Genomic DNA, 27,005 nt, shown 5'->3' with positions numbered 1-27,005 from the left:
TGCGTCTTAATGAACACATGCTGATAGAATCGAGAGGTGGGTAGATTGTATTTCTTCAAGTTCCATGTGTATTTCGTTTAACCACATGAGAACTCGTGAGACCAGGATAGCTTAATTTCCAAAGTTGCCTGGGGCACCGTAATGATTCTAATAATGCATCTCATTACGACAGTATTTCATTTTTCTCACGTTGCCATTTACTCGTATGAAAGATTTTCACATGGGAAAAAATTACGCAAAATCAAGGCTTATTTGAACATCAACAGTTTATTGACCGAACACACAATGATTTATGGTGCATGCTACAATGCAATATTTGAATTAAGATCCCCCAACACATTATCAATCTTTTTAAAGCATGGATCATGAGATTATATTCTGCATGTAGAATTTTAATACCGTACTCAGATTTCAAAATTATACCGATGTTTAATAACCCATGATAAAGTGCGTATAAGATAACTCAAGTACAGATATAGTAAATGGACTTTACATGTCTATCTGGGTGCTCAGAAACTGTGTTTCATGTTATTAAACGCTGCGTGAGATAGTATTGTCTTTATCTGCACTGAAACAATATGGTAAGTTAATCCAGTTCAAATAACATAAAATTATCAAATTGTGGGATATCTCATTTAACTAGTAGAGTGCTATATTATACAATATTTCAACATGAGGAACTGTTTTGTTTGTTTGCAGAGTATTACATACGTCTAAATAATAGGTGTTTAACGATGAATGCATCTATGCATAAACGTGGAGTTTGAAGTTCACCATAAATCCATTCAATCGTGTTAAAAATAATCGAGGTATATTGATTTGTGTGTGTGTTGTATCTAATGAGCTTACGTGACCCATACAGCCACTAGGGGCCGCTACACTCACCGCAATTTTATTGAAAAAAATCCATTTCCAATCGAACAATTCATCAAGTTCGCAGGGCTTATTGTGCAGTGTCCCAACTGTTACACTACCACACCCCACAATTCTAGAGTAGCTCCTGAATAAAAGTCTAAATTAACTTACAAGATTGTAGGCAGCAAGTTCGATCACACAAGTGTTGCGCTTACTGAAAGTGTATTAAATTAGACGAGTCAAAGTAGTGTGAAAACTAACAGAAAATGCTCAAACACTACGATGATTAATAGCGCAAGTTTACACTCTGACTGATAGTTCATGGCCAATCCTGTGAGCGACTAGCAGCATTTTAATCACACGCAAAGGCACAGGATTAGCATTGGCTGTCCAGCAGGTCACAGAGCAGAGCTTCATCCACTCCTTGTTTAATGTGCGTGACTCCCTACAAAAATAACATCGACATGAGGAACAATTTCACGAGCGTCGCATGCATGTGTGTTGCACTTCTTTCGCACCGTGCGTAGCCAACTAAACACAACAAATCAATTCGAAAGAAATTAGTTTTCAATCCAGATGATTTAAAAGTGCATAGCTCCAGTGGCTTCCTAATAGCGGAAGGAGGGGCGTTCCAGACGGCCACAGAAGCGCATATAAAAGCACACGATACAGTGACCGTCTTTGTTCGATGGCGAGCTAGATTTGAAGCTTTCGTGACTGCAAGGATTCATATTCTTAGGTTTTTTCGGTAAAGTCACATAGGTAAAAAATTAAAATTAATAAAAGTAAAATAACAAAAAGAAAAAATCACGACGTTTCGGAGGCAACACAAGCTTCCGTCTTCAGGTGGAACCGTCACAGCACGATTGCTGTATCAAGCAATTGCTGTATCAAGCAATCGTGCTGTGACGGTTCCACATGAAGACGGAAGCTGGTGTTGCCTCCGAAACGTCGTGATTTTTATGTTATTTTTATTTTACTTGCATAAATTTTAAATTCTTACCTACGTGACTTTACCGAAAAAACCCTAAAAGTACGATGGCGAGCTGTTGCGAGTATGACCGGAGTTCGCGTGATGCTTCATGCTCCTTGACGAGATAATCAAAGTATTGTGGTTCATTTGTAGCAAGCACTTCGTGTGCAATGTGTGCCACCTGACTGTAATCTGGCGCAGCGAAATGGTGAGTGCAGCACAACGAATCCGCCAACCTCAGCGCGATTCTCAGCCATAGCCGTGCAACTATCATGGGTTCATGTCTGAAGCAGTCAGAGGTGGGACAAAGTCATTGTTATGCAAGTCCAAGTCGAGTCGCAAGTCATCAAATTCATGACTCGAGTCTGACTCGAGTCCAAGTCACATGACTCGAGTCCACATCTCATAGGTGGGACAAAGTCATTGTTATGCAAGTCCAAGTCGAGTCGCAAGTCATCAAATTCATGACTCGAGTCTGACTCGAGTCCAAGTCACATGACTCGAGTCCACACCTCTGGAAGCAGTTCTGTCCCCCCTTGCCCCACTCGCCGCTTCACCAAGCCACACCAGCATGGGGAAGTACGGTCAAAAATCACCATGTCTAACACAGCGTGGGGAGACCTTAATCTAGCAGTGCATTGACAAAGGGCTGTAAATTAGTGTAGATACAATGTTGTAGATGTTGTTTTATAGGCTTGGATTCATGCCTCCAAGTGAATATCCTCGTAAACTGAAGATGCTAATTTAATTTCTCCATAACACAGAATTTAATCAATGTAAGACATTAAATATACTGGAACATCGATTTGCATTGTTTAAAACATCTCCAAACTTGTTTTTAATTTACCTCTTTATTCGCGTTCATAATCAGCGTCTATTACCTGCTATGACATCTGCATAAGAAATATGGAAATTGGCAAAGAGAGAGCTGCAACGTGCACAAAGAATTATGCAGAGGCTGCTTGCTTGGCATTGGTACCTAAGAGACCGAGAGGGCCCCGCTGGGATCAGAAGTCGATGGAAGCGAGAATAACCGGCGGGCGAGACTCACGACAAAGTGGTGGCCAAAGGTGGGAATTCACCAGAGGGGGCCCATTCACCGTGGAGATGGAGCAATGAAATCAGCTCGTGCACAGAAGCTAGATGTATTTTTTGGATAACGAGACCATGAGAGATGACGATAGCAGTGGGAGGCCTTCCACCCATTGGATTGTGGCTCATTGTGATGATGATGATGAAATTAATTCAATTTTATGGGGAAGCTATAAATTGCATTTTCTGCCAAAAGTATGGAATTGAAAATAAACATGGGAAAGCTTGGCAAGCCGAATGATGTGAAATGTGCGTAAAATGCACAGTGATGGAATGGTCAAGGTCTGCACAGGTCTGTGGTTGCCGTTAAATTTGCACGGTTTATCTTGGCCGAAAGGCTCCTATTTAATGATTATTAAATGTGTCATGTGGAGTCTAGATGTGTGCTGAATTATACATTGTGCTGTGATATCAGTGGTTGTCACTTGCCTGCATTTCCAAAAAGCTTGCATCTGTATTGGTGGGTAACCCTTCTGCTTGATCACTCATCGCCCCGGCTGAATCTGATCCAAAAAGATCATTGCGTTGAAAAGAAATACAATAAAATGGATTACATTGTTCTCCATAATTGAAAGTCGTCTATTTTAGTTCCAAACCACACACCCTCAAATATTGAATTAACCTATGTGATAATCTTCAATGACACAGGTGATGTAGCATTATATGTCTTTGCAAAGGCTGCGATGGTTGACGACTACATTTTAATACAGGTCACGTGGTGGAGTGATGCCACAGTGGTTAGGACACTGCATTGTGAAACCCGTCTCTCTGAGTTCGATTACCGACCAGGGATTACATCAGTGACGAGTAATATCTGAACCAGTCTTGGGCACCTCCCATCAACAACACGCACTGACCAACGTGGTGAAGTATGACCAAACAATCCCCAAGACCATATAGTATGGGCAAACCATCCTCCAGTAATGGAATTACCAAAAGGTTCAAATTATTTTTCATTTTTTATCCACAAGTATAGAGGCTAAATAACTATGTTTGCTTCTTTGTGAGTTTTCAACAAAGGTACTGAATCTCGTTAAACGTACTGAACAAATAAATAATTGCGACTCTTTGGTTCGGTAAAGTGACGTAGAAAGAAAATAAATAAAATCATGATAATAACATTTTCTTTCTACGTGACTTTACCGAAAGAACCAACGAGTAATTCCTGCAGTCACGGAAGCTTCAAATCAAATAATTATGACTTATGGACGTACATTTGAATGATGACCTGCAAGGGATAGAAATCTGAAAGTAGGCACAAATTCTCTATGACAAAATTTTATGCTTTCACCTTGGAAACGTGGGCCCTAGATAATACAGGGGTCGATTGGTTTTACTCATAAGGCAGTGTCAGCCGAACGTTCTATATTACAGTCTCATGCTAAAGACTTAAATTGTATGAATCCATTCGCCAGTGAATCAAACATAATCTCCCTGCAGTGGAGCGCAATAAACAATAATCTCAGAGTCGGGAGAGAAAGACTCAACAGACCAGATAGAGAACGAGAGAGAGGTAGGGGGGGGGGGTTAAACAGCTGGTGAGATCTTCAGCCGGGATTTAAAAAGTTTCCTGTCACCTGCAAGTTCCCTGACCTCCAATGGCGCCGTGGGGACAAAAGTCACGTGGTCACCCCAGGGTTCGAAGCCTGGAGCGCGGCTACGCTGAGTAGGGGTGGAGGCACGATCGGTGGATCTCAGAGATCTCAATCGAGTGTGGGGCTAAATCAACTCCTGGCGGTATCGTAGAGAAAGACCTTTCGACCATTTAGAATCAGATTACATCCTATGGCATGTTGTTTTTGCGATCGTGCTGCAAAGCTCTCTGATGGAGTTTCAGATTGTGTGCCGCTGCGTTGCTCGGTGTGATGTCCGCCGCTCATGAAAATCGAGCGAAACGTCGGACATCGTGTCGAATTATAGGCGGGACAACTCGAAAACGCATTTGAGGGCTGTATCGTGCATAGTGGCTATTCAAAGGCTCGTGGGCTATTTCTCTGACACTCACCTCCGATCCACATCCAAGCCAATGGTGGTGTGTGGCTCACGTTTTGATGAATGCTGGCAGGACCCTAAACAACACAATCAAAGGCCAAGTAAAAAATAAGCAATGAGATTACTTACTGGCAATTTAAAATATGCCAAGCTGCCCAGTTAGGTACAAGCAATATACCCAGAGTTCATTCCTCGTGGTATCTCTGACAAAACACAGTTCCCTTATGGCCTTTTTCACTTGTATGTATGTTGAACTTCTTTCACACCGTACGTAGCCAACCGTGCTCTATAAGTTTAACTTTTGTGGCTCTAACCTTGGGATAAGTTTTATTTAATATAATAAAAAAAAATATGAATTTGATATTTTTTATTAACTATTAAAATAGGAATCCAGCATGGCCAATGATTATTCAAATTTTCATCCAGGCCACAAGGTGTCACTAGCAGTTTGAGTTCACAGTCGACGTGAACGCTCCTTGATTCGAACTTTACCTCTGAAAAAGTTCGCCCTTCAGACATTTTTTTATCGTAACTAAACGTTTTTAAAGTGTACAAAAACATTTTCGACGGAATTTCTAAACTCAACGTTTATTAAAATTGCGGTTCATGGTGACCTTAGTTCAACTCCTGGCCATGGATAAAATGTCATTAGCGAGTTATATCCATCTATCTTGTCCTGACCAGTGTCGTGAAGTATGGACCAAACAACTCCTGTGACCGATGTGTCGTGGGGAATGCCTCGTACAAAAGTTGATTGGCGAAAGACCACAACACAGAAATACACACAAGTAGTAGTAGTAGTGCTTGTATTGTACAATGCATGAAGACTTTACGCACGTGTATATATCATGCTTATGACCAGTTGGCCTGGAATGCAACATACCTCATCAGCTTTTAGAAGCTCAGCAGGACGCGAGCCTGGACATGGCAATTGGAAGGGTTGGCTAACACGCACGCCAGGTTGTTTTAGGCTGCTGTGCGCCTACGTGGGAGCACGGCAGAGGGCGGTGCGACCACATTCTTCGTTGTACTACACTGTGCGTTGACGTCTGTGCTCTCCACCCCTCCACCGATCCACGCTGACCGTAAGTGGTGAAGTATGGTCAAATAAAACCCCACGATCCGCACGACACGCGGAGGCCCTAGTAGATCGAGCGTGCACATATAGTACGCATCCCACGGCGGAAAGATGGTTTAACATCATAATTTGAACCATAAAAACGTTAAAAAATAGTTTCTATCTCCCAGCACTTGTGCACGGTAGCAAGTCAGCAAATGCCAAAACTGTTCAGAATACCCCGGTGTGATACAGTGCATTACTAAGGGGGAGCTATTAGGAGGACTAGAAAGGTCACACATATTTGAGGAAATAACAATCGTTAAGGAAACCATACTCTCTTTCCTCTGGAAACCCAATCACCAGCAGCCTCACGCGCGGAGGTATGCACATATGCATTCATAATCGCCTGTATTTATACCGAGTCGGACCCAGCAATGGCTTGACAAAGGGCTGTGAAATTTGTATATTTACTTGAGTCACATATCACTCCCCCCCCCCCATTCGATGAATTGTCGCTTTTCGGGGTAAGCGATTTGATTTGACAACTGATGATTATGTTTCTTCTCTACAACCCATGGGTTGGAGTGGTGGCGTCTAGTGGCTGTGTGTACTGCGCCGTGAGCCTCTTGTCCACCCGAGTTGGATTCCCAGCAATGGCTGACCATCACCGCTGAGTGATATTTCAACCGGACCTCAGCCAAGCACTTCAACGACCCACACGAATCAGCGTGGCGAAGTAATACAAACGATCCCCGTGACTGATACAGCAGTGTGAGAGGTTCCGTCATCCAGCAGTGGATTGACAAAGGGTTGTAAAATATTATATCGTGCATACTTAAAAAAATGTTTTGTCCGTGTAAATGTTTAATATATTATAAAATGTATGGCTTCTTTGTTTGGTATCAATGGCAATGTGTTTTGGGGTTCGGAGCAATGAACCAGCACGGCTGAGAACCTGAGTCCGAGTAAAAGGTTTAGGCATCTGTTATTAAACCGGATTCTCAAGTTTAATGGGTCGTGGATCCTCAGCTTGGCCTTGCAATTACAATAAATAGTTGAAGTGAAGAAGAGTGAAATGTACGCGTGTATGTTTGAACTTTTTTCGCACCGTACGTAGCCAATCGTGCTACTCGGAAGTGACATTGTTGATCTACCCAACATAATAAAGCATATTCCGAATTTGTACCAGTGTTCGTCGTGAAGACACGCTACTTTATACCCAGGCAATGACTTTAGAATCAGCCTATATATGTGTATATATATTTATTACAATTGCATGAATAGTCCTTCATTACTTGAAATTGGAAGTTCTGCGTCGTGACGATGATGCAAACTGCCACAATCGCTTAGTGCAACTTAAAGGGCAAACTGTGAGCACCCCACGGAACGCGACTCATAAAGAGAGAGAGAGAGCGAGAAAGATACTTAATGTCAAATAAAGAATCAAACTTTGCATAATTAAGGCGACTAAATGGAAGTCAGCTGTGCTATTCAAATGCTGTCACTTACACTCATTGAGAAGTCATTGTCTGGACCATTCACTCTCTCCATTATCTCTTCCAACTTAGTTCTCAGATCCGTATTTTCCATTTCCAGCCCAGAAATCTGAAGAGGCACATAACGAATAAATGTCAATTGCATTGGAAAACTACAAACTAATCACCTTGAATGTGCCAAATCGTGTTAGATCTCGGTAGCTAAGCCTGGTTAGGGATGCGGATGTGAAACTGGCTGAAAATTACAGGCGTTGTAGGCTTGGGATGCAACGAGCTCAGGAGATTGCAGTATAAACAATGGAATATGTGTAGGTTTTTGCGGTTGAACTATGTCGGTCTCTCATGTGTTTTTCAGTTCAGTTCCTGAAGAAGCTCCTAGCACGTGGGGCGAAACGTCAGACATCCTGCGGAACAACACGAGGTGCAGCTCAAAAACACGGCATAGACTTAAAAAAAAATTAATTTGTGCAGAGCTTTTAGTATTACCCCCTCATTTGCATGGGTTATAATTAATGTACCGCATTATGGGATGCTCATTACACACAAAGCGCTTGCTCCACATGGACCACAATACCTTTGCTGATCTTGTCAAGGCGCATAAACCATCACGCAAACTCCGGTCACCCTTTGACCTCACCATTAAACGAAGACGGTCACCGCATCACGCGGCGCTTTCAGATGCGCTCTTTCGGCCGTCTGGAACGCTCTTGCTTGCAATATTAGACCACTGGAGCTATGAAACTTTTAAATCGACTAGATTGAAAACTGATTTGTTTAGAACTGCTTTTTGAGTTTGGCTGCTTGTCCTTCCCCCACACCTCGGAATAGCCATGGTTGGCTACGTACAATGACGCTGTACAAAATTAAAGTAGAATTATTGCTCTGGACGCTGCAGTTTCCTCACTTGTGCCAAACACTGATTAATAGAATTGGCCAAACCGCCCTTTTCACGACATCCCTGAAAACGTCTTGAGACTCAATAAGGCCTTCCGGAATAAGTAAAGGGCATCATTAATTTACGAGAACGGGTTATAATTAAACATATAAAAAGATGTCCTCTATTAATGTAATGAAATTATTAGAATGGTGAAAAGTGAAATGCAACAAAACATTTACAACTACTTTCATTATGATACAGTTGAAGCTGGATATCAGCTGGATATTGTGCTTATATCTGTAGTGTGCTTGTATTAGAGGTTGTTCTTCGCATTCCCTCGCACCAGTATAACATAAGGATGTGTTTCTTATACCAAAATTGGTTTATATATATATACAAGGTGTGCTTATATGTTTATATCCAGCTTATACTCTACAACACGTGTCCTCAGCCGATTTGTTTTGAAGCAATTTCCAAAGTTTACCGTGAAGTGCCCGGTGCTGCGTAGACTATAGCGGCGTCTCTAAAAGAAAACTCGCTTCCCAATTGTCCAATAAAATCGATCCCTCCCGGCTTGACATTTCGACCGCTTGTTTTGTCTTTCGTATTTTCCACGCAGGCTGTCTGCGAACGAGCAGCAGCAGCAGCAGTTGGGATCTCACCCGTTTCACCAAAGTCGCCAAGTGCTGCCGAGCCTCGACGTCACGCCCTTGGGACTTCAGGATGCTCAGATAAGCCAGGTCGAAAGCCTGCCCGATCGTCAGAGTCACCTTCTCTGCCTGTGGCCTCCCAAAAAAAAAGACATGAGCGCGATCAGAGCCGGTGTCCTTTTATTTAAACGGGCAGATGAAACATGGGCCCCTGTTTGGACGAACGAAACTTATTTGACACGAGCGTGACCTCGAGTGGTGATGATGGCAGTAATGATGACGGCACTATTGCAAGTCAGTGGAGCCGTAGCATGGTAAACAATTTCGATTTAAAGCTTTCGTAACCGCAGGGATTCATATTATTGGTTCTTTCGGTAAAGTCACGTAGACGGAAAAAAATAATTCGTGATAATTTTATTGTTTTATTTTATTATTTTATTATTTCCAATTTTACGTGACTTTACCGAAAGAACCATTAATACTATGGTAAACAATGGTAAACAATAATTGATCTGTCGTTCCACTGTGGACATGGGAACGAGGATTTAAGAAACTTGCATTGTTATTTCAACTGCGAGTATGACGCCTGGATTCAGTGCGCTTTACAATTACACCACGTACGCCAGTATCGCACATATATAAAGACAAAGATCACCCTATAGCCTTCGGCTGTTGGGGCAAGTGCTGTTAGCGTGCATCTATTAAGGCCGGCACGGCACACGAGGGGGTGGTTGGCCAGCACCACGCCCAGCCGCTTTTGTCTCCCTATTGGCGATGTTTGCACACTGCACCAGGTACTCATTTGAGGCTGAGGACCGGTTCAGATAATCGTCACTGATGTTGGCCATGAGCAGGAATAAAACTCGGGTCGCCGGGTTCGTAGAACAGGGCGCCAACTGCTACACTTGCGCTCCACACTATATACACACACACAGTTAAGTACACATGAGTGAATATACTATTAGTTGTGGGTTACGGCTGCTCAAGCAGAAGTGGCGTATTTATAGAGCCTAAGTGGACCAGTACGTACACATTTTTCACCCTCCAGTGCGAAGCACATGTGCTTTTTCCATTGTACATTCTTGCAAATGAAAGTGCACACGTGACGGTCGGCCTCATGGTGTGCGCAGAAGGAAATTCGTTCAAGTGGGCAGCTATGTAGAATTTCCTAAAAAGACAAACACACACGTAACAACCACATGGCCGCACTCAGCATAGTGTACACCGAGCGTAGGTATATATAAAGCGTGGATTTTTTTTACTGTTGATTTTTTTTTATGAAAGAAAGCAAACATATCTGAAGACGTTTTAAGCAATTTAGTCTCTGTTCAATTATGATCATCAGCCAGAGCCAATCTACTGCTGGATGAAAGCATCGCCAATCCCGCTGCCACCTCTCGGAACCCTGTATTGCAAACATCCACCCAGCACTTGCATATCAGCTGATTTCATCACTCCGTGCCCTTGGTTGACGTAGTCTCGGACAAGCTCAAATTCTTGTTTACCACTCCGTTATTATTCTTGACCATCGTCCATCATCCCTTTAAGCCACGATGCGCCGTGTGCAGGCCCAACTTTTTTGTCTCTCAATATAATTACGATATAATAATGTTTCGTTTCATGGAGCGCCGTTCATGCAAATTGCATCTGACTATCACTGATGAATCCACAGACAATATTGAAGGCAGCCAGACCAGACAGTGAGCCAGCACCAATAATTGGCCAAGCGCTGCAGTCCTATAAATATATGGATGTTTTCAGCCAATTAATGAGTATTAATAATAATAATAATGCAATTTATAGCGCGCGCAAATTTGCGGACGTAACGGCCCGCAACTCAGAGGCGTGGAGCCAAGCTCAGAGTCGCTCGGAACCTCGTGGTTATAGAGGTGAGTTTTTAAGTCTCTCTTGAAGGAGGCGATTGAGGTGATGCTGCGAATGTGCAGAGGGATGGCGTTCTAGACTGATGGGGCTGCCACCGAGAAGCGGCGCATAGACACGATGACCATCCTGGATCTTGGTAGCAAGAGGAGGTCGTGAGTCGCGCTGCGCAGGCATCTGACGTGTGCTGAGCTGCAAGTTGTCAATAATGAAGAAAGGTATGGTGAGCAGGCAGATGTGAAGACATGTAATTCCAAGCATGCACCTATTCACGCTTCTTAATGCAGAGTAAAGTGTAGCATCACTGTAAATTACGAGACATTTTACATTTGTATTTTTCTTGGTTCTTTCGGTAAAGTCACGTAGAAGGGACTTTACCGAAAAGAACCAAGAAGATGAATCCCTGCAGTCACGAAAGCTTTAAATCGAAATTTGTATTCTTGCTACTCACTTTTGAAAAATCTAGAAAAGTCGCATTTGACTTTTGGCACAATTTCCACAAATCGTTTTTTCCCTCTTTTCTCCCCAGAACATAAATTTGCCTCAAGTCTAGATTGCCTCCGCTGTGGAAGCCATGCTGAAGCTGAAGAAAATCTATTCATCACCGCAATCATTTGTTTTAATTCTGCGGTTGACGAAACTTTCAGGGCCAATTTATCAGTGCCAGAGCGACTCCATCTCTGGTGAAGCTGACTCACGACTAGGGGCGGTTTCTTCATTAGGGCGATTGGGCGACGCACCACCAATGTCATTCAACCACAGAGTCACGCTAGCCGTCACTGTGCCTCTGGATATAGTCCAATCAGCGTCATGTCACGTTCTGTGGAGTACCGCCTCTTTTTGGGCGATTTCACTCCGGCTGAGAATCGCCCCGAGTGGTCCCATAGACTTACATTCAAAGATGTTTTTTTTCGAACGGGGGGCACTGCAATGCATTCTCTATGGCTTCCGGGAGGGCTCGCACTAACGTGCTTACGTCATCATACGTAAGCACGTTGCATCCAACAATATTATCTGTCGCCACCTAGTGGAATCTTTTCACCATTCTAATAATTTCATTACATTAATAGAGGACATCTTTTTATATGTTTAATTATAACCCGTTCTCGTAAATTAATGATGCCCTTTACTTATTCCGGAAGGCCTTATTGAGTCTCAAGACGTTTTCAGGGATGTCGTGAAAAGGGCGGTTTGGCCAATTCTATTAATCAGTGTTTGGCACAAGTGAGGAAACTGCAGCGTCCAGAGCAATAATTCTACTTTAATTTTGTACTTGAGTGGATTGTATTAATAGTGAGTATAGAAACAAACAAGATGTATCGTAAGAGTCACTTTATTTTTCATTAATATTAAAGAAGTGAAGTTGCCTTTACATGCTTAAGCTGTTAATTTATCCTTTGCATGGGTGGACCTTATCCTTATAAATCATCCAGACTTTTGCCCCCCCTGAGAGATTTTGCAGGAGCCGCCACTGTTCACGACCCTATGCCATGCCTTCGTTTTGCAGTCCAGAAGTCGCACTCCTGCCACCGAGATCTGGAGCAGCGCCTTCCGTAATTTGTGGCCCTCGGACCTTTTGATGAGATTCGCGAACTGAATGGAGAGGCAATTGGACACACACGAACGCGCAAGCAATAATATCGTGAATATTCACACGTTTTGGGGGGGGGAAAACAACAACCGCCTCTGTGTTAAGAAAAGCCGGCATGTGCGCAAGTGTGATACTTATGTGTAAACATCGCCACTGGGGAGACAAAGGTGGCTGGGCGTGGTGCTGGCCACCCACCTCCTCGCGTGCCATGTCAGCCTTCATATGTGCTTGCTAACAGCACTTGCCTCAACAGCCTGTTAAGGCTATGAGGGGGATCTTTGTATTTGTACTTGTGTTTAATAATGACTTGTAATGTACAGCCCATTGTCAAACCACCGCCGTATGTATGCATGTCATGTATAAATTTTGATTTAAAGCTTTCGTGACTGCAGGGATTAATATGCTTGGTTCTTTTGGTAAAGTCACATAGAAGGGAAATAATAAAATACTATAAATTTAAAACAATAAAAATTCTCACAACGTTTCGACTGCAACACAAACAATCATCATCAGGTGTGAAATCCACAGCAAGAAAATTTGAAAAAGTGGCTGAAAATTAGAAAAAAAGTGGCGCCACTTTTTTCAAATTTTTTTGCTGTGGATTTCACACCTGATGATGATTGCTTGTGTTGCAGTCGAAACGTCGTGAGAATTTGTATTGTTTTATATTTATATTATTTTATTATTTCCCTTCTACGTGTTGAACTTTCACACCGTACGTAGCCAACTAATAGGAGCTGTGTGGGGGCAGGACAACAAACTAAACACAAAAATCAGCTCTAAAGAAATTCGTTTTCAATCTAGAGCAGTGGTTCTTAAACTTTACTGCAGCCTTACACCCCTTTGGTTCTCAATCGTTAAAACATGTACAGTGTTAATAAATACATAGTGTTTGATTAAACAATTTAGATGGATCTTCTTGGTTCTTTCGGTAAAGTCACGTAGAAGGGAAATAATAAAATAATAAAAATAAAAATTATAAAATAATTCTCACGACGTTTTGGCCACAACGCAAGCAGTTGGAGTATCAACATTTGATTTCGATTTAAAGCTTTCATGACTGCAGGGATTCATCTTCTTGGTTCTTTCGGTAAAGTCACTGAAGATGATATCAACATTTGCTTGCGTTGTGGCCGAAACGTCGTGCGAATTATTTTATTATGTTTTATTTTTATTATTTTATTATTTCCCTTCTACGTGACTTTACCGAAAGAACCAAGAAGATGAATCCCTGCAGTCACGAAAACTTTAAATCGAAATTTAGATGGACTTACGCGCCTGTTACTTAATTTGTCTTTCTGAAAAAATCCGGCATGTCTCGCATCCCCAGAAAGGGCATCTCGCACCCCCAGGGGGTGCGTTCACCCCAGGTTAAAAACCACCGATCAAGATCAAGTTCAAGTTCATTTATTAGGTATAGCCATGTGAGCCATTCGGCTCTTGAATCGGGTGCAACCGCAACAAACAAAAAAAACATGAACAAGAAAACATCTTAAAGTGACTATGTGACTAAGTGCAAACAGAAAATCCAAGAAAACGCAGCAAAATATTTAAGAAAAAGCACCGTACACCAACACTGTGTGCAAAAATCCCAGTGGGATTCAAGTCAAACAACAACAACCACAAGACAACTTAGATTAAGGCCATCAGTCTAACTCCGTACTACAACAAACAAACATGGCCAAACCAAAAAACTTTTCGAAAATCACCAAAATAAAGCCATAAAAGCAATGAAACAGTGATCATAGGAACTGTGACCGAATTTTTACAATAAACGACGTAAACGACATGTACTACCAAACTCTGCAGCCATAGCTGGCTGCATGAGTCACTCCACAACAGCAGGAGCATCAGTCGGAGTATCAACATTTTTTTTATGATTCAAAAGTCATTGTTCCAGTGGGTTCCTGATAACTGCGTGGAGCATGGGGTTGCTTGAATGTACTTTATACTGGTAGGAACCTCCTGGTTACATCAGCCCACAGGGGATTATTGTGTCCGTCCGTCGTGCATCCAAAAATGGGAGGGGTGGGGCTGGGTGGAGAGGGGAGGGTGGGGAGTGGCTGGGTGGGGAGGGGCTGGTCATCCCGTGGTGCCCTTATAAAACTCAACGTTTAACCTACTCACGCCGGCTTGTGCCCGCCCTCACAGTCGGCCATATTTGCGGAATGCACCACGCCGCCGTTGACCCTGCAGGCCATTGACCGAGCAACCCAACGTTCCTACCAGCTCCCTCCGCAGGAATGTGCTCATGCTGCTCAGTGTGGGTTCATGGCGGTGGGAGTTGGGGGAGAGTTGGGACCTGTTCAGTGACTGGCTTCATGGTGCACTGCTACCCCCCACCACCCCCTCTTGTTTTTAACAGCTACAGAAATGCTTACGGCCACTTAAGGGTACCTTCAGTTTCCTTACTGCACCCTCAACAGCTGGCAGACCTGTGGGCTCTTCCACTTCATAACAGCCAAGGAACTGTGGAAGAACAAATGGAAGACAGTTAATATGAGTGAGGCGCGTGTCGTACTTTCTTGTTGTGCATTTAGCGATGACGGAGTTTCGCTAACGGTGATGATTTTGCAATGGGTTTTGTTCTAATGAGGTCGTGAAGTTGCTTTGTGTTGACCAAAGCTATGAAATTGGTGAAGAACACAAAGCTATCAACAAAGCTTAATATTCAAATTACTGCTAGATCGCAGCAATGAATTGTGGTATTCGATAAACATCGACAAGCGGGTATCTACTTGAAGATGTAAGAATAGAAGTGTGTTCGATTTATGAAGGGATGCCTCACTCTGTCTTGAGACTATGTTTCAGGAGCATCCTGCATTGCGATGTTTGATCAAATCCTTTCGTGAGTGTTTGGCTTGTGGGAAAAAAAAAGTAGAGTTGACAGGTGGAAAAGCAAAAATATGCATGGGAGGAGATAACATTCGAAATTCCCCACAGATGGATTCAACCCAATTGCTGTGTTGGTATGTTTTGGCCACGCCACAATCCAGGTTTACTACAATACCTGGTATTCCCAAACAATCACCCATCCGTGTAGCTTAGCAGCTCAACCCTGCTTAGCGTCTTGACATCTGGCAGTAGGAAATATAAATTGACGATTAAATAAACTGTCAAATTCACTCAGATTGGGATTACGGGCTGCAATGTCGCCCCCCCCCCCCCTACTGCAAAACATTTTTTTCGCAAGACCCTCGTGGAAAGTTTCTTGAGAATCGGATTTTCCGGTGAAACAAAGTGTGACAATACCCATGAAGAGCCCTCCGTCAAATTAGTGGCATCAACATGGGGCCTTTCTTGCCAGTATAAAGGAATAAGAATAGGTATTATGCTTTCTGGAAATAAAACAGGTGTTAAGATGTTCAAACACCAAACAGAAACCTTCTTGCAAGGAGTCATGTCTGCATTGACCACGCGTCCTTGTGGTGAACATGCAAACAAAAACATGCTCTAATTGGTCTACACCAGAGACAGCTTTCATTAGGGCCTAGTCTCAACCAGTGTTAGACTAGAGAATGCCAAAAGGCCAACATCAGTTGCACCATTGGTGATCGGCATGTATAACAAAACAAATACACGAAACCCAATGTATTATACTTGTGTTTCGATAATGGAATTCCTGACATTAATTCACCAAGGTAATATGTCGATGGAAATGTTTAACTACCTTGACATTGTACGAAACGAATCCATCAGTGAGTAACTCAGGTCTGTGAATCCATGGTTTATCTGCGACACAAAGTGGCAACCATTAACACAAAACCCATTGCCAGGCATGCAAACTCGATAACTAATGACAGCTATACAATGCTACTGCGTGCCTGATCTTTCACGGCTCATGCTGTAAAGCCGTCTGGATTTCGATTTATTCATTCAGACTCTGTCTTCTCGACAGACCTGTTCTTCACCCGAGGACGGCTGCTTGCGTTGTGGCCGAAACGTCGTGAGAATTATTTTATTATGTTTTATTTTTATTACTTTATTATTTCCATTCTACGTGACTTTACCAAAAGAACCAAGAAGACCGTCTGGATTTGTTATGAATTTAGTGAGTACCCTTAAAAGGTATAGAATTACTGAACAAATTCCAATGTTACAGCTCTCCGATGTATGTCGGGTTGTACCGCGCGATCTTTGCAATGATCTCCGACGTTTTGCTCCACGTTCTGGGAGCTTTTTCAGGACCTGAATTCAGGAATTGAAGAAGCTCCCAACAAGTGGAACGAAATGTTGGACATCGTGCTGAACAACACGCAGTAACACCTGCAAACGCATCGGAGAGGGGCTTGAGAGGTTGATACTTTTTAAATCCTTAATATTAAGTTCACTTGCTTGCTTGCTTGCGTGCTTGCGTGCTTGCTTGCTTACGACCGTGCAAATCTTTCGGTCGTTTTTTAACCCACTTCCCGTGATCCAATCGAGCTGACATTTTCCACACATACTCGTTGTGCGTGACAATTAATTTTCGTGAAACAATATTTGCTAAATATTACACTTTTTAGGGAAAATAAATTAAATATTTAATTACCAATTGCTTAATGGTGGCAGACAATAATCTGACCCATAGGTGGCAGCCATCTCAAGCCAGAGGACGAGAGGACTCTAGCCGCCACGCATATAAAGGATTTATAGTTAAAAACTTTGTTTTTACGGGTTAATTTTTTATTTCACTGTTTTGCTGACTGGGCAAAAAAACATTGCACAGCAAACTGCAAAAAAAACACAAAATTACATGCTCTTTTTTAAATCTTAGAATTACGTAAAATGACAGTCCCAAACATTTGCAGAATTTTCTTTTAAAAGTATAGAATTGACAGAAACTTTGGGTAGTTATTTGCTTGTGCATTAGGCTGTAAATAAAGTTAAATTGGCCATTTATCCAAAGAGTTGTTGCAATAATTATACTTAAAACATTTTTCTTAAAATAAGAGTTTGTTGGTGGGTAATTTTTGCGCGTAAAAATGTAGAGTATTTGACAAATGTTGGCAACGTTGTAAAATGCATTTACTAACTTGTTAAACCTTGATGAACACAAACCACCCATAGACATATTTCTACATTGGCCACTCTTCCTCAAATAAAAGACGGTTAGGTCGATTTTTATTCATGTGCCAAAACTTATTCTGTGACTAAATAACCCTTTAAATTTTAAGTGCAAAAACATAGCCAGAGGATTTATAATACAGCGGTACAATGATGCATGCATCGAATCATCAAATCATATCGATTCTTAAGCTCACAATCGCCAGGAGTAACGGACTGTATCGCTGTGATGTCTCCTTCGTATTTTTGGATCGGACATTGTATATGTTGTATGCAGAGCCGGCCCAGCCACTAAGCGACCCTTGCAATTGCAAAGGGCCCCGTGGCCAGCAGAGGGCCCCCTAGAGTCACTGCTAGCTCGTGGGTGAAAAAAATCATACATCAAAGGGGCCTCCAACCAAATTTTGCTTAGGGCCCCCAAAGGTCTAGGGCCGGTTCTGGTTGTATGATCTGTTCTGGATGACCAGCTCGCAATACATGTGTAACGACTCTGACGACGAAATATTAAGAGCCACTTTTTATTTGAACACGGCCACAATACGGGACCCGCGGCTTCGTGCTTTGTCTTTGAGTTTGTAACTTCCTCCAAACGTCCACAATCCTCGTGCTCTCTCCTCTTTTGTATTCCTTAGCCCCCTTTCTCGAACCTTCTTTTCCTTGTTTTTTTTCCTTAGCCAATCCATGTCATTCCCCTCTAACGGATACTCTGTTTTACGATTGATCTCATTAAAACATTATTCTTTCAATCCCTTTAAAAGTCTGCCTCCCGACCAATCACCGTGGAGGCCTCGTTCTACCAATCGGAGACCTTTGTTTATTTTCAAATATCCGCTAGGCTGCATATTGGCTTGGGGTCGTTTATCGGTAATTACGCATGCATAGAATCAATGTTTTATTCCGATTCGCACATGTTGCATACAGTATTCTGCATGATATGCAGCAAATAGGATCAGTTGGAGGAAGTTCATAATGGCCACAATGAAAGCTATGCGTATAGTCATGTGATAAGGAGAAGGGAGGAACACGCTTCACAAACACAGCAATCCATAATAATGCAGGTTTTTGGGGGGTTAGATCGCGTAAATATATAAATGTGTCGTTAAACCCACCACCACCCGACACAGCCAATTAGTAAGGCTTGTCACGTTAAATGATTATTGGAAATTTTCAAACAAGCTATCGTGCGATTGTGGTCATGCAACCCAAACTATGCACAATATAGTAAAACCACTGTCGTCTGCACTCAAACGAAGCAGGAAAAGCAAAATCAGACACCACTCTCTCCTGAAGCCCTCTCGTCGCTAGCAGTCTTCAATGTTGGCATTTAGCTTCTGAAAATACTGCCATGCTCAAGAGTAGACTAGAATCATCAGCCACGGTCAATGTACTGTTGGATTAAGGCCTTCCCCTGTCACCACCTCGTATGACCTGTGATGCAACAATCCACCTAACACCTATACCCGTGCTGATTTAAGCCACTACATCTCCCCAGTGGACGTTTCAACCCTGGGCTGCCACTCGTCATTATCATTGACAATCAGCCGTCATCCCTGACAGCGGCGTGTCCTGCCCAATTCCACTTACCCTTGTTTACGCTTTGAATTGCATAATTTCGTCTCTGTATGTTCTGTAATGAACGTGTCCTTTTTTGTATCTCTCTATCACAACATTACAATCCTCACATCTATAAAACTGAGCAAGCACTCTAAGGCTACACACCTCAGAATGAATGACATGAGCACACACGAAACCAGTTACTGCATCTGCATTCCAAAATTGTCCAATGACCTGTTGGCATTGGCAAATATTTATAATATTTATTAACTTATTATGGAGATGGTCAGGTGCATTAAGATGTCAGAACGCTTAGCTGGGTTTGAATCCAGGCTGATTTTTGGTTTGAATCCAGGCTGATTCTGGGTTTGAATCCAGGCTGATTCTGGGTTTGAATCCAGGCAGATTTTTTGTTTGAATCCAGGCAGATTTTTTGTTTGAATCCATGCTTATTCTAGGTTTAAATCCATGCTGATTCTGGGTTTGAATCCAGGCTGATTTTTTGTTTGAATCCAGGCTGATTCTGGGTTTGAATCTATGCTAATTTTTGGTTTGAATCTATGCTGATTTTTGGTTTGAATCCAGGCAGATTTTTGGTTTGAATCCAGGCTGATTCTGGGTTTGAATCCAGGCTGATTTTTTGTTTGAATCCAGGCAGATTTTTGGTTTGAATCCAGGCTGATTTTGGGTTTTAATCCAGACAGATTCTGGGTTTGAATCCAGGCTAATTCTGGGTTTTAATCCATGCTTATTCTGGGTTTGAATCCAGCGTGATTCTGGGTTTGAATCCAGGGTGATTCTGGGTTTGAATCCAGGCTGATTCTGGGTTTGAATCATTGCTTTGATAAAGCTGACTTCTCTAATTGTGTGAGTTTATCGTATCAGCTTGGTCCCCAATGACTGCATGAAAAACCCACCACAATAAATCTGACTGCACTTAATTTGACTGTCCATTCCATCTCTTTGAATAAAAAAGCCAATTTTACTGTCACGTGATTAACAGCCATCTTAGTTGCAGAGCGTGTGGGAAGGTGCTGCTCTGTACTGCGCGGAGGAAAGGTCAATTGAAGGCTTTCAGAGGTGCCTCTGTGCTATCTGCTTCCATGGACAATTCTCTACCATGACGGGTTGCACTGCTTTATGAGATTTCATAAATTGATTCTGTATCCAATAACGTGGCACGAATAGCGCACTTGGGATAAAATATGAGAAAATGCATACTTTTAATTGTTATAAATGGAAATGACCGTCCTGGGTTCTTCCTATAATCAGCCACTGTTGCTCCTTGTTGCTTGCTGAGTGTCGATAGGAAGGGTGGAGATTTTGACAGTGTCTGCAGGGTGATGGCCATAGATGTCGAGAGCAAATGTCACCCACTTCCTCTTCCAGACTGCCTGACATTCAAAGCATTACCCTTGAGGCACCCTTAGAATAAACATGACATTGTGTTATTAGCAGAAATAAAATAAAAAGTGGGGCGAAAGCCAAAAAATTGAAGGACTAAAATTAGATTGTGCTGCTGAAATTTTGTTTTCTTTCGAATTTCTCAGAAAAGCCATCTCAGTCTGCGTTGGAATAGCGCCTCATGGAAGGTTGGTGAGCCTTACCAATAATGCCATTTCCGTGAGTTTGAGATACGCATTTAAAGAAAAAAATGCCATTAATGTCTTCCGTTGGGATGCTTTTAAAGCATTATTTGATAACATCGAGTTCTCATAAAATAATTTCACAGAGCATAATCAGCTGGTTCGGTTTCATGCAGTTAACAGTCATTATCCTTATTAAAATAATTTCAACAGAGGCGAGGATATTGTTAATTTCATTAACGAGGACCTGTGTTATGCTATGACGTTTGCTGTTGTGATGTTTACATCTGCATTTTGACCAATCCGTTTGATTTTCATGACATTTGATGTGTACAATGATGAAAATTATTATTTTTTTGCACTGTCTGCTGTTATCGTGTATTATTTTGACTCGGGTCTCCCTTGACAAAATAAACTTTTGAACAGGGTTGATGCACTGTGTTGAGAGTTCCGTACGGAACTCTTCTCATGCCTTGATATGGAAAGCACAATTGGAATGCAATTAAGAAGAATTAGTTTTTTAATGCCCATGTTAAATGCGTTTGTCAAACTCACCCGTGCCGTGGATCATCTTTCAATAAATGACAATGAAATTAAACTCACCACATTCATCATAAACACTGCCTTGCGACACACATATATTGTAGTGTATAGGAGACTGACAATCTGACCCTTCAGAGCAGAGAGAAATAACAGATGCATCGATTGAGTGTCTAGATATCTAAACTCATGCATCAGCTGTGGCTCATTATGGGTAAATGCACAAATGTATAAATCGTTTAGGTATCTCCACATACAAATACACCGTTTCATGTTTTAGTATATCAGCCTACTGTTGGTTCTTCAGTTCAATATTATCCAGCAACATTTGTTTTAAGCAAGTAAACACTTTGGTTGGATCCGGGATCTGTTAATGCCCGGGACATTTGATCAACGTTTACATGTGAACCTTTTGGAATTGGCGTACAAAAGTCTCTCTATTAGTAAATAATGAGAAGCAAACAACCCTTTCAGAAGAAAAAAAAAACGTGCATAACCGAATTCATTTTGTTTAGGGAAATGAAAGTAAATGGAAGAATTGGTTTGATATAGCATTGTTCGTACTTCGCTTCACGAGTAAATAATACATGAACACGTAATACAAATAGATAACATCAAATATGGCACCTTTATTCACTTGGTAAATGTGACTCATTGTGGAATATTTTTTCTTCAAAGCATCCTCTTCTTTCGTCTGCTTTGATAATGTAGCCTCTCCCACCTGCAGAACAAAAGGCTATTATTTCACTATTATTTTAAGTGAGTCATTTCATAAAAAGGACTGAATGTCAATCAGCTGACCACACACCACACACCCAATGCCTCATCAAGCCCACGCACTCTTTTCATTGTAATTTGTGGGATGCTACTCGCATCCCAAGGAAGCCTGTTTATGTCAGTGTGCCGTGCGTGCTCTCAGCATGGGATTATTCCGTGTAAATAAGGCAGAAATACAGCAGGAGGGCCACTTAACAAAGTGTCAAGGCAAGTGAACTTAAAACACAACATATTTTGTCCGAGTGTGGGTGGACTGCAAAAAAAGCAGGGTTGTTGAATAGGAGGTAATTATCCAGAATGAGTGGTGATTACTGACTAATTGCCTCCCTTAATGTAATGTTTTTCATTTGATTTGGCCCTTAATTCAGTAGCTGATAATATTTTTTAAAGAAGGAAACAAAACCAGACCTTAATTTCGTGTCTCCAAGACGTCCGTATTTTGTATGCGATACCGTATTACCTGCATGGAAGGGAATGCTAGAAAAAACAGAGGGCACATTCTTCAAGTGAAGCTTTCGTGACTGCAGGAATCCATACTTTTTGGTTCTTTCGGTAAAGTCACGTAGGTTGAAAAATAATAGATCACGACAAGCAATCATCAAGTGATGACGATTGCTTGTGTTGCGATCGAAACGTCATCACCTGATGACGATTGCTTGTGTTGCGATCGAAACGTCGTGATCTATTATTTTTCTACCTACGTGACTTTACCGAAAGAACCAAAGGGTAGAGGGCACATTGTCTGAAGTCACAACAGACATGAAAATAAAAATAAACTTAAAAGAAATGTAGATGCGAAATTGAAGAATGAATTCATTGAAGTCCGTTTACAGATAAAGAAAATTATTAGAAAATAAAGCAGAAAACATAACGCAAATAAATGCGTGCACACAAACATGACACATTGTGTGTGTGTATATATAAGAAATTTAGTCAGGAGAGCCACAGAAGCTGATTAATTCTAACATTCCTAAAGAAATGCAATGTAGAAAGTCCTGCAATGCTAGCATTGTACTGCAGGGGACAGTCATACAATACAGAATGCAGATTCCGTCTTCAAAATAAAAATACATTTAACAGGAGAGTATAATACTTCTTCACGAGCTAAACTGAATTCTGAGCGGCCACAATAAATTATTCACTCAAAATACCAATTGAACAGCTCACAGTATGGCCCAGCATGGTACTCTGTTGAAAATGCATGGGTACGTGAAGCCCCTTTTGCCAATCCACTGCTGGATGGAGGCCTCCCGACCCCATGCGGGGTCGTGGGGGGTTAGTTGACCACCCTCCACCAAGCCACACTTATCAGCGCTTATCAGCGTGGCTTGATGAAGGGCAGGAGGCATGAACGTGAGAGCACAGGAAGTGAACTCCACAGCAATTGACTGCTGCCCGGCTGGTCACCCCGCAGCAGCCTATGACGCCTGTCCCATGCAATGAAAACAATTAAGAGATTGGCCATTAAAGCACGGTACAACGAAGGCTCAGTCCTCCAAGATCCCGCGAGATCGAGCACATTCGAGGTGATATGGTTATGGGTGAAAGGCTCGTCACGTGTATTCATTGACTGTTGCGAGTTCCCCATTAATTATGTTCGACGTACGGTTAAATTAAAGCACAGACTCTCGAGTAGATAATTAGTCACCATCACTTCTTAACTTTGCTCAGAAAACTGTGCTTTGGTTTGATAACGTTATGACCAACTTGCACGGTGTATGGTGTTGGCGGTTGTTTAATAAAGCGGCGTTATATGCTGTCATAGAAATGGTGGAAACAATTTCCGAGATAAACATCACACGTTCACGGTGGCCAGGTGGCTCAATGTTCAGAACATATAAAAACAGAATATTGATGTATTCTGGAAGAATCCGATGAGCTATAGCGTTCTTTTTCACAGATGTCCACTGAGATCCTGGGCTTGATTCAGATTTTTAGCTGCCCGTGGTTAAACGAGGTTTTCAAATCACAAGTGAGTGCAAGTAAAAAAAAACTACTACATTAAATGAATGTATTTATGTTGAACTTCTTCGGCACCGTACGTAGCCAACCGTGCGGGGGAAGGACAACAAACTAAACACAAAACACAGTTCTTGAGAAATTCGTTTTCAATCGACAATAAATTAGATTGCAATGCATGTATCCACACACACTGGAGGGGAACTCTTTTCCACACACATTTCTACGTGACAAGCACGTCCCGATTTTTAGTACAGCATCTTGAAATGGCGTTGCATATAGACAATGCAGAAATGATTTATTTTTATTTTAAAAAGATCACTTGAAGGGGTCTCAGACGTTATTTGACATCAGCTTCTAAAGGCCATTCTCAAACAACGTGGATGTCCAGCTCTGGGAGAATTTTAAATTGTTACTTCAGTAAGTCTCGTAATATGACATGGATTGTAAAATTTGAATCACATTATGGGAACAAAAGCATGCAAATATATCTATTTCTTATTCACTATATCCACATTCAGATGTTACATATGGTTTATTCGATAAACTTGCCAATTCTGCATACAATTTACTGTTTATTATTTTAATTCTGAGTTTCGCTTACAAAAAAATTTCAAGTAATTATCAGCCTCACTTTCATTTAGAATGGTATTGTGGTGGTGATTGTGGTCCATGAAATAATACATTTAATATATTTTTCCAATAATTGCCACCAACACTTATAATCCTAAGAGGAATGCATATTATTAATATTAATTGTGCCTAGGATGTATATTCAGTGATAATGGGTTGCTAAATATATGCAAAAGATAGTGTATGTGTTTGATTGATGAATTATGTATGTATTTTATGAATAATGCCTTGTTTTTCCTCTAATAGTTAACACATTTAAAGTACAAAGTGTTAATTATTGCAAATACATATTCTCTTGGAAAATGTATTCCACCCACGAAAACATTGGAGATAATTTATTTTAAATGAAGGCATTGTGATTTTTTAAAAGTTTTGTATAATTGTTGCATATTGAAATTGTATTATCATTTTACAGAACTTATTCCCAAAATGCGCTCCCTTTGCATAACATTTAAAAAAACATTCTACATGGTTTAGAATGCTGGATGGTGGTGGCTACAGATGACTATATTCCAAGACTATGGAGGAAGCAAGGGTTGGTGGATAATACAAATATTTCACAACTACCTTTCCGAGGCCGTCGAGGTATGTATGAATGTTGAACTTCTTTTGCACCGTACGTAGCCAACCGTGCCAATCGGAGGTGCCATACCCTAGCTCGCCAGGAGAAAGCAGTACAGTAAGTGGCCTAATCGCTGTTACCATTTGCATGGGGATAGAGTGTTGCCCCCTCACGCGTGTGGGTTTTCTCCAGGTGCTCAGTTTTCGTCCAATATATATAAAAACACTCATCATTAATTGGCTGAAAACATCTTAAACTGCAAACCAAATATAGCAGGACCCTCCAGAAAGAGAGTCAAACGACTCAGTTTAGCTTTCCTGGTTAAATAAGTACATTATTGGAAACCTAATTTTATAGTATGAAAAGATGAATAACAGATGTTGCACAAAAATGTATATAAAGTCTTTACTGCAACATGTAATTTCAGTTAATTCTATGAAATAATAGTTCATGTGTTTCTAGAGTATTGGAAACATTTGCAAACACGACAGAAAACAGACATGGCATATGCTACATTTCACGGAGAAAAAACTATTTACTTTACCTTTTGCAATGCTGCCAAAATTCTAGAGACGTTTGCACCCACAGTAGAGCTGTTATTCTCATGAAAGCTCAGAGAAAATGTGTGTTTAATACCCACCCCAAATTGTTTATTAACCAGTGTCTAACAGGATGAATCAGTTACAAATTGTTTGCATCTATTATTTCTGTGCCGAGACTTTACCAAAGAGATCACAGACACCACTAAAAGTTTTCTTAAAGTGAATGTGATTTTGGGCACCAAGCCAAGATGATATCTGACTCCCCTTCCCAGGATTTGGAAATTGAAATAGACAATTTAGAGGTTGCTCTTGCTGATGAACAGCTGGGCCTTAAGGGCCTCACCATCATGGACAGCTATGAATTTATTGATCTTGATGTTGTGCAGGAGAGTCTCAACCCATGAAACCCTTAAGAGTGACAGCCGTGAAACAAGGTAGTTATGCAACATGGCTGTGGACATCTTATTGGTTGTTTCGGTAAAGTCACGTGACTTTACCGAAAGAACCAAGAAGATGAATCCCTGCAGTCACGAAAGCTTTAAATCGAAAAATGGCTGTGGACATTTTATTCTGCTACTCTTAAGATTTTTCAATGAGTTGCCTTGGGCATCTTGCAACTTTACAGTGACCCACACGTCTAAAGCACGTGGATTATGAACTGGTTACAGAGGTGTGGACTCGAGTCATGTGACTTGGACTCGAGTCAGACTCGAGTCATGAATTTGATGACTTGCGACTCGACTTGGACTTGCATAACAATGACTTTGTCCCACCTATGAGATGTGGACTCGAGTCATGTGACTTGGACTCGAGTCAGACTCGAGTCATGAATTTGATGACTTGCGACTCGACTTGGACTTGCATAACAATGACTTTGTCCCACCTCTGACTGGTTATGAAGTTAAGTGATATGTGGGAGCATACACTGATCAGCACATAGCAGCATCTACCATATAGAGTCGTTAGTCATCGTACAGTATTCATGATGATGGTGGTTAGTTTTTATTTTAGAAATTAGAACTTTAATTTACACATTCAATAACACATACATCCTGTAAATTACATTTTCTACCTTACATACAATTTGATGTATTACGTGCTTTGATTTAATTTCATTAAATGAATGACTCAAATAAAATAAAAACACAGTGTAATAAACAGTTAAGCCAGAACGTTGTCATGCTGTGTCATTGTCACCAGAAGCAATGTGACGCAAGTTTGCGTGCACAGGGCAACAATCTCTACAGCTGCATTACATACTTTGTACTTTGGAAACGAAGTACAGGCATGTGAAATAAAAGCAGTTACGAGCAATTGTAATCATCATATCAGGGGGAAA

The 27,005-nt window shown here is 41.4% G+C and overlaps 1 protein-coding gene across 3 annotated transcripts; it reads right to left on the bottom strand.

The window, feature by feature from the left end:
- Positions 1-248: 248 nt before the first annotated feature.
- On the bottom strand, positions 249-25,758 carry LOC144724636 (PTB domain-containing engulfment adapter protein 1-like). Of its 3 annotated transcripts, none has more exons than XM_078603923.1 (12): positions 25,669-25,758; positions 22,379-22,447; positions 21,821-21,914; positions 16,138-16,199; positions 14,865-14,936; positions 12,371-12,469; positions 10,026-10,163; positions 9,008-9,124; positions 7,482-7,577; positions 4,926-4,989; positions 3,350-3,423; positions 249-1,300 (listed from the first exon to the last, which is right to left on the bottom strand). In XM_078603923.1, exons 3-12 carry the CDS (start codon positions 21,846-21,848, stop codon positions 1,232-1,234), a joined length of 819 nt encoding a protein of 272 aa, XP_078460049.1. In that variant the 5' UTR covers positions 21,849-21,914; positions 22,379-22,447; positions 25,669-25,758; the 3' UTR covers positions 249-1,231. The 3 variants fall into 3 exon arrangements, with proteins under 3 accessions (XP_078460049.1, XP_078460047.1, XP_078460046.1); XM_078603920.1 differs by lacking the exon at positions 249-1,300 and adding an exon at positions 25,130-25,215 and having other exon boundaries at positions 1,839-3,423; positions 25,669-25,716; XM_078603921.1 differs by lacking the exons at positions 249-1,300; positions 7,482-7,577 and having other exon boundaries at positions 1,836-3,423.
- Between the last annotated feature and the right edge of the window lie 1,247 nt (positions 25,759-27,005).

This window comes from Lampetra planeri, chromosome 21 (assembly GCF_965212315.1).
Source record: "Lampetra planeri chromosome 21, kcLamPlan1.2.h2, whole genome shotgun sequence".
Taxonomy (NCBI): Eukaryota; Metazoa; Chordata; class Hyperoartia; order Petromyzontiformes; family Petromyzontidae; genus Lampetra; species Lampetra planeri.
The sequence above is the reverse complement of the archived record's forward strand: the minus strand, read 5'-3'. Positions and strand labels throughout refer to the sequence as shown.